The 9,131-nt window shown below is 44.8% G+C and overlaps 1 protein-coding gene across 1 annotated transcript; it reads right to left on the reverse strand.

Moving 5' to 3' along the window:
* Positions 1 to 6,823: 6,823 nt before the first annotated feature.
* Positions 6,824 to 9,131, reverse strand: LOC311041836 (long-chain-fatty-acid--CoA ligase ACSBG2-like; the record flags this gene model as incomplete). Its single annotated transcript, XM_084052321.1, has 2 exons — positions 6,824 to 8,923; positions 9,090 to 9,131. 2 exons carry the CDS (start codon positions 9,129 to 9,131, stop codon positions 6,824 to 6,826), a joined length of 2,142 nt encoding a protein of 713 aa, XP_083908447.1.

Here is a 9,131-nt window from a genome sequence, read left to right on the forward strand (position 1 = left end):
TCTTCAGACAGAAGCTCGAGCTAGTCTAGTTTTAGTTGACTAAATATCATAAGATTATAGTCGGCTAAATCTTTGGTGAACTAAAAAGTTGAAAAAAAGGCGTCGTAATGACTGATTTTACACTTGGTTGCACTCTGAAAATAGCAAGCTCACAACGTGTCGCAGCGCGATGCGCTGTGAGCTTGTAGATCTGCTATTTTCAGAGCCCAACCAAACATAAAATGACTTGTCTGTTAGTTCTACAGGATCTCTTCTCCAGTAGATCTCTTCTCCAGTATGTTCTATACTCAGCGCTACTCAACACGCAGTCCGCGGGCCGCATGCGGCCCCAGCGCAGCGTCTCTGCGGCCCTTCATGGTCAAGCCATGAATTTATTTTATTGTGAAGCACAGGATAGAATTTCCGTTCAAATATATGGGTTGCTTCCTCTTTTTTCAAAAACAAACAGACATACAAAGGGGCGTCAATTGGGTGTAAGACCATTGTGTTTGTATCGTGTTATAACTGTTATAAACTATGCATTATACCATAGTTTTCTATGCATTTCGGGGGTTTGACCCCCCAAAAAAATTTGGCTGTGCGGCTTTGCCACGCACCCAGGAAAAGTGTCCCTTATTTCAATCTCTGGGAGTTGTCAACCCGACCTTGCCATACCTTAACTTTTGCTGTAACCGACGCCACTGGACATACACACAAAATAAACAGGTGCAGTGAAAAGAATATGATGTAAAAATGAACATTTTCTTATAACAATAACAATGTGTAGTGTGTTACAAAATCGAAAAATCCAAAATAGGACCAACATTTTTAGCTTGCGCCCCTTGGACTTTATTTTGCCGAGTGGCCTCTGAGCCATCTTAAGTTGAGTAGCCCTGTTCTATATATTTTGTCAAAATTCGTAGTCGACGAACATTTTTTGTCATAGTTTTAGTCGACAAACATTTTTTGTCATAGTTTTAGTCTACGAAATCAACACTGGTGCAGGGGGTGGATAGTTTGCTCAGCCTCGATTGGGTTAAAAACTCGCTAATCCCTGTTGTGATTCCTCCTCCTCTGCCTGGAAATAGACCAGTTTACCTGTCAATCGATGGCCACAGCGGGAAGGCCACAGCAGCCCTCATTCATCATGGCCGTCCTGCGTAATGAAGGGGAAAGTAAAGGCGGCTCAGCCACCAAGCCGGGACAAATATTAGGTCTTTGATATTCACAGCCGGTACGCATGTAGTCACGTTCACAAAAATGACAATGGGCTTTGTTTGAATACAAGCATTTGTTTGATGGCCGTGTTGAGAGAGATTCTCGTTATCGAGTATAGTTTTTTCTTTCCGAAGTGAATCCATTTATACCACCGTCGGATCAGCTTATAGGAAACACTGCAATACCTTTGTTATAGAGATGGAAACATAGTTAAGGCCAAGTAAAATGTGTTAATTTATCCATTAACACTTGTGATCTTGCAGTGAGTGTAGCATGAAACAGACCATTTCACATGAGTGGATATTGATTCTCTCTGGCTCTGTGGCCAGTGGTCGATTCAGAGCTTGAACCCAAAAGGCTGTCGCATGGGGCTGTGCCGGTGTTAGAACCCTTGATCCGTTTCAAGGAGCTGGAATCGGGTTTCAGTGAAACCTTGTCTACAGACGGCGCCCCGCACACACCCACCGCCCATCTCCTCCTCCAACCAATTTGCACCGGACTCTTCAAGGATGAGCCCGTAAATCAAGGACAGGCTCTTTTTAAAGGCCTCCACCTCATCAGCCGTAGATCACAGCTTTATTGAGGAGGGGTATTTTGGGATGATGGCTGCATCGTGGGTAGCATGTTCGACACGTGTCACATTTCCTCTGGTGGCCATTAAATCTGAGCCCCATTGAAATGTCGTAAATCATGCACTTATCAGTCACCTGCTTGTGTCTTCTTCCATATAGCTTTTTGTTGCTTTTTCTTGCAGCAGCCCCTCAAAAAAGATTCTCGGCTGGCTTTCTGCCACAGCGTTGTTCTTGATTGTGTAATAAATGCATTATGTCTTGTAATGAGGGCATTCAGGTTCAGGCATATTACATTTTTAATAGGTAGCATATGGAGATGGTGCTGGAGGTGCTCTATGCTCTACAGATTCTACCTGTTAAAAATAGAATGTTGCCTCCACCTGCTGGGCAGCTTGGAAACTGCAACTCCCTGAGGACATTTCTTTTAGATAAAGGACACAGGAATACCTGGCCTGGAATCAAAGAACACAACATATTGTGAGCATATTTATTCCTGTTATTTATTTAATGTTTTGGGTTCACTGCAATCTTCTTCTTTCAGCTGATTCCAGGGGTTGCCACAGTGGATTCATCTGTTTCTGTTTTGTGCATCTTTCTCAGTCACTCCAGCCACCTGCATGCCCTCTCTCAGTGCATCCAAAAACCCCCTCTTTGGCCTTCTCCTCTCTTCTCTTCACCCCTCATCCTTCCTCTGCACACGTTGATTTATGCCCAAACCTTCTAACCTGATCCTGATCCAATGTAGTCATTTCTGATCGTGTCACTCCTTGTCACTAATTGATTGATTGATTGAGTGATTGATTGATTGATTGATTGATTGAACACTTTATTACTAAAAAATGCAGAGGTACAGTAAAACACATCAACAGAGCATAGAATATTATCACATTAATACATGTCATCAACAAATACAAATAGCTTTATTTACAGAGGAGAAAAAGGAAAGTCGCGGCAGTATGACCCCTCATTTCAAAGGGATTTAATATCCATCTCCAATTGTAGTTTTCTGACAGATGTTTTTTCAGGCAAGTTAAGCCAGCGATTCATATCCTTTAATGGAGTGGTTCTCAACCAGTGGTCCGGGGACCACCAGTGGTCCTTGAGGGGGTACCAGGGGGTCCCCAGCAAAAGGTGTTAATATGAAATGAGTCGCTCTGGATTAAGACCGTCTGCTAAATGCCTAAACTGTAAACTGTAAACTGTTGATACATTTTCACCCCTTTATCCATATTGTATATGTTGGCTATTGAAAAATAGCAGATATACAAGCTCACAGCGCGTCACTTCGTGCCGCGCTGTGAGCTTGTAGATCTGCTATTTTTGAACATTTTCGAAAAATCTTGAAAGGGTTTGAAGAATTTTGTAGAATTCTGATTTTTTTTTAACAAAAATCTTCTCTTCTGGGGGTCCCTGGCACAAAACATTTTCAGATGGGGTCTGCGGCCAATTTAGGGGTCCTTCCTTGGCATGAAAAAGATTGAAAACCACTGGTTTAATGGATGATGTCAGGGAATTCCACACTATGGTGGCAGCGTAGCAGAATGAATTTCTCCCCATGTTTGGGCTAAATCTGGGGGGTACCGGATCGTAGGCGCTCTCTCTGACGTTGTGGCTGTGGGGTGTCACTCACTTTGGAGAAGTAGACAGGTATGTGGGCACTGTCTAGCTCTGATTCATAGCCTCCCTCACTGTCTTTTCGTCAGTGCCACCGTTTCCAAGCCGTACAGCATGGCTGGTCTCACTACCATCTTGTACAGCTTCCCTCTCACTCTTGCTAGTACCCTGCTGTCACAAATCTTTCCTGACAGGCTGACACTTTCCTCCATCCGTTCCACACTGCCTGCACTCTTCTCTTCTCCTCTTCTCCTCTCTTCCACACTTCCCATTACTTTGGATCGTTGACCCCAGGTATTTAAACTCCTTCACCTTCACTGCAAAATGTGCCTATTGTTGCTGTTGGGCAGAAACCTTGTATTTCCATATTTGAGCCTTGCATGTTTTTTTCTTCATAAATTAATGCTTTGTGTAGTCACACAAAAGTAGCAAAAATAGTGGATATTTTTGTTTTAAAGTATAAGTGAAAGTGGTTAAATGTGTGTGTTTGTGTGGGTTCTATTACATTGAAAAGTATTAACAAGGTCTTGTGACTGAAGAATAACTACATTGGATCAATTGGAATGCCCGTTCATGTTTACATAATCCTGAAAAGTAACAGTTTAAAACATTTCAACCCTGCGATATGTGCAGATAATGCAAATGATACAGTATAATTATCACACTATACATAATTGGAATAATAGCATTCCACCACACACTATACGGAAGGTTACCACACATATATTGTATGCTGCAAAGACAGAGTGATGGCTCTTCTTAGTGGTGGGAGGAAAGGAGAGGAGGCAGTGATAAAATGCTGAGACCCAGTGGTGCAAGAAGAACTTCTGATTGTTTTTTTATGCTTTCAGTAATAGCACAATGTTGAAACACACTGTTACAAGTTGCTGTTATTGTTAAGTATTGGTGGTGTTAAAGGCATAATATGCAACTGAGGGAAGTTAATTTGACCAATCATTTCCCTCTATACAAGCAGTCATCAGCCACTGGAGTAGTGTGGTAGTGTTTACCTGCAGAAACACATCGCCCTCTCGTTTGTTTGTGAGCTGAATAATTAGACCATGTTTCATAAATTATCGCTCCACCCTCTTGTCCTTCCATGAGGGTAGGGAGTCACACTTTTTAATGGCTGTTGGTAGGGCGACTCCCAGCTTGAAAAAAGTAAATGTTGTAGTTACTAGAAAAGATCAAAATATGTTTCTTCTGGATCTCAGATAGTGGCAGTGCAGGCTTATACCTGCTAAGCAGTCAGTATATCAGCCTGGTTCTCATGTGAAAAAAATTAAATAAAAAATACAGCTCCACCGTTGCAATTAGACAGTATCATCTAGTCCTTGCCGCTGCCAATAAAATGAAACGCAATATAATAAAATAAAATGAAAAATGTCTTCTGAGAACCAATTAGTGTAAGTTTATATTCGTATCAGTATCAGCTGAGCTATAGTTATTCTATTTATAGTGGCTCATAGGAATAGACTACGTGACAACCAGGTGGTCACCAGTTTGGTGACCACCGGAGAGACGGGTGACAGCCGGAATGTAGACGGCATCCGGGTGCAGTATGGGTTGGCGCCCCAGCCTATGTCTTCCGTGAGGAAGAAGCCCAACAAATCCACTGTGACGCCTTTAAGGAGGGCCATTCAAGCAAGCAAGCTGCACAGGGAGCCTGCAGTACCACCACGGCCCAAGAAACCACACCAGAATGAAATGTTTGGAGTGCCAGAGCCTCTCTTCTCGTGCCAGAGCCTCTCTTCTCCCCCAGTCCCAGCAGAGTAGTTCCGGACAAGCAGATTGAGTGGCACTGTCTTGCCCTAAGAGGACCGACAGTGGGTAGCTAACTGGGACGTAAGTCGGGGCTTGATCGACCCCGGCTGGGTCACCTGGGCGAGGGTGTATGTTGCGAGACCCGAAACACCTGTTGACCCCAGACTAGAACACTAATGATACGTCCCAGGTGCATCCATGTGATGTTTTTTCGTTACAGCTGTTCTTCATGGGCAAGAAAAAAAATAGACAGCTACCAAGACCTCTCTCATTAGGTTTTCACAAGTTTATATTAAGGTTTAAATTAGAGTTATAAAGTATTTATTTTTCCTGGGTTGTTTTCTCATAATAAGCCTTATTGTCAGGGGAAAGTAGCTCAACATAACTGAACTCAACTCCAGGGGTATTATACAGTAGTTGGTTCGATAGTGGCCCTTGGACTGACATGTTGGCTATTATTCTCCTTTTCAATCATTCCTGTCATGTAATTTACATGGACACGCAAAACAAAGTAGCAATTTCAAGACACCAGCTCAACTGTTTATGCTACTAATTTCAATGGATGCTAAAACTAAATGTTAAGATGAAAGAAAATTGTTGCCTGACAGTGAGTTCCTTTTTCGATTCCCGGCTATGCAGACCATAGAGCTATATAAAAACTATATTATGCCAAACCATAATAAAACTTTATTAAAAAAAATCATAAAAACAAGAATAAGAACAAACAAAAGAAAAAGGGGGGATATAAACTTGAAGACACGTAGTATTACCAAACAATGTCAGAGCCGAACTGGAATATAAACACTGACCTATGACAGTTTTCATACAGGTAAGGACGCTGTTTCCATCTCACACTCTTCCATCTAGAATAGATAAGATTGCCAAATCCTCAAAAAGCTGTCAAGCACATTTCTTAGAAGATAAGTAATCTTCTGAAGAGGAATACTACAACTGTTTATTAATCTCTGCAGAACCATCTTGCTATGAAGATGGGGGAGTCAGACTTCCAAGTTATTGCTATGCATTTCCTAGCAACGGCAAGAACCACCTCTATGAATTAAATTTAGTTTTTTCTTAAATTTGCGCTAGTATAAAGACAAAGTTCAGGGTCTAATGGACACCAGTCATTTTGGTAAACGTGTCACAAATATCATGCTAGAATGTTCTAACAGTAACCTTCTTCTATGCCACATCTGAAACATCTGTCTGATAGCAGGGAGGTGTAGCCTGTAGGGGCAGCAGTGACAATCAAGACTGGTCAACACTGAATTTGGAATGAAAAACGGCACATAGATATTTTGCAATGGCTTATATTCTTTTCAAACAACACAAACAACAAAAGATAGTTAATATCATGAGAGGTGGGAGTCAATTTCTGAAAAGGCATAACGTGTATTGGTTTGTGTAAGTCTTTTCAGTTGTGTCTCTGTCAAGGCAGCTCTATTTGCGAGGCAAGGGTGGTCAGGAGTACTGGGGGGGGCACCTATTTGTAAGTACGTAAGTAGGTCGGAGAGGCTTATTGTCGGTATCAGCCAGAGCGCGGGAGTCTATCCCCGTTTTGACTTGCCACACCCAAGCCGTGCTATTCATTCACTGAGTTGCCGGTGCCCGGCCATGACCTTGTGGTCAAGAGGCAAGTGCTCTACCGACTGAGCTACCCAGACACAAACTTCTACCTATTTGTAGAAGTTGTCAATGTAATCTTTATACATCTTCATGACCACCGGTCTTTTCAGCTTCATGGTAGGACCAAGTTCTCCACCGTCGATGGAGAAGTCATGGTCCAGGACGATCCACTTCTGAATACGCTGGGCGTTGGAGGTGGCATTTTCATTGACCTGGTTGATTCCTTTCTGGATGGCAGCATGGACAGCATGGTCTCGACCACCAGCAATATCAGAGACGAGCATGGATTTGCTGCCCAGCTTCTTGCACAGCTCCAATGCCTCGGGTATCAACTCATCCTTTGGGGTGCCTGTCTCACCGTTCACCTGGCACTTGATGGTGAGCAGCATGGACAGGAATTTCCTGTTGTCTCCGATCAACATGGCGTTACTGATGAGCGGTATGGCCTTCTTCACAGCGTCCTCGATGGGAACAGGAGGTATGTTCTCTCCACCTGCTGTGATGAGCAGCTCTTTGATGCGTCCGGTTATGAAAAGGTATCCGTCCTCATCGTGTTTACCAAGGTCACCAGAGTGCAGCCACCCATCTGCGTCCATAGCCTCCTCCATCTTGTCGGCCATGTTGAGGTAGCCCATGAAGACGTGTCGACCCCAGAAGCAGAGCTCACCGTTACCCTCCTCATCAGGGTCGTGAATCTTCGTCTTGCACCCTTCCATCTCCTTCCCACAGCTGGTGAGTCTGAAGGCGTTGGTCTTGGACATGGAGTGAGGTCCTGTGACCTCACTCATACCATACACGTCGTACACAGGGATGTCCAAGCTGAGGAAGAACTCCTGGGTGTCTTTGGCAATGGGGGCAGCAGCCGTATAGCACTTGTCGCAGCAGTCCAGGCCCAGCTCTGTGCGCACCTTGTTGAACACCAGCATCTTGGCAATGTGGTAGGTAAGCGGCTCACGACTGGCTCCGTTTTGGGTTATCCTGCAGAGGTTGGTGTGTAGCCCCACATTCTTGGCCCAGGCAGACACCTTCCTGCGAACAGTGGACAACTGGGCACCAGTGGCTTTCATCTTCTCCTGAATCTTTTCCCAGACGCGGGGGACGCCTATGAAGAATGTGGGATGCACCTCTTTCAGGGTGTTGACCAGGGAGCCCTGGAGGGCATCTGGCTGTGCGAAATGTGTGGCCCCTCCAACTTTCATGGGGACCCAGATGTCATTCATCTGAGCAGCGATGTGGCTGAGGGGTAGGTAACTTATCAAACGCTCTTGAGCCACGGTGGCATCTGTCACACATATGTGACGGCTGGTGGCTAAGGCTGTCCATGTCAGATTGTCATGGCTTAGCATGACTCCTTTGGGTTGCCCTGTGGTCCCTGAGGTGTAGATGAGTGTGCAACACTGATTGGGCTTCTGACTGGCGATGATATCATCAAGTGGAGCATCTGGCTCGTCGCGTCCCAGCTCCATAAATTCCGCCCATGTGTAGAGATTTGGTTTCTTCTCCTTTAGAGTACCTTTATACTGGATTATGGCTTTCAAGTACGGCAGCCGGTCTTGAAACTGGAGGATTTTCTGAAGTTGTTTGGGGTTCTCTACAACAATCACATTGGCCTTGCAGTTATCTGCTATGTACTGGCACGCCTCAGGAGAACTGGTGGTGTAGATGCCCACAGCAAAACCTCCTGCCAGGATGGCAGCAATGTCAGAAAACAACCACTCAGGGGAATTGAAGCCCAGGATGCCTACACCATGGTACCGCTCCAAACCAAGCTTGAGGAAGCTCTTCGCTGCTGTGCGACAGGTCCGGTAGTATTCTGTGTAGCTGAGAACCTTCTGGTTCTCGCCCTCCTTCCAGCCCAGAGCGGTGTAGTTGCCGAAGCGCTCCACAGCTGAGGTGAACATCTGGTGGACCGTTAGTGGGGGTTCGGCGGCCACACCAGACTCCTCCATTCTCAGTGTCACCTCCTCATTGCCCCTGGACGTCCACAGGCGAGGTTTCTCGGCTATTGGTACTGACATGGAATCCGTCTGTATTATCTGTTCTCTTTCCTCTTCTCTTGTCGTCTCGTCTTTATTACCTGTTCTCTTTCCTCTTCTATTGTTGTCTCGTCTCCTTGACTTTTCGCTTCTACACTTCTCTTGTGAGCACAACTATGATGACAAAGTCGACCCTTATAGCACTCGTCTGATGTCACACAACAAAAACTCTTGCCTTATAATGCCGATTTGCGTGGAAATGTACTGAATTTGACATTGTACTAGGCCGATGCCCGTTGGGAACACCTGCCACTCCGGTTATGCAGAGAACCTGTTGTACCTGTGTCCCTTTTATGCCCATATGGAGTTCTGTGTCAGTCAT

The sequence above is a fragment of the Gymnoscopelus microlampas genome, assembly GCF_963454915.1.
Source record: "Gymnoscopelus microlampas genome assembly, chromosome: 3".
In the NCBI taxonomy this organism is placed as follows: Eukaryota; Metazoa; Chordata; class Actinopteri; order Myctophiformes; family Myctophidae; genus Gymnoscopelus; species Gymnoscopelus microlampas.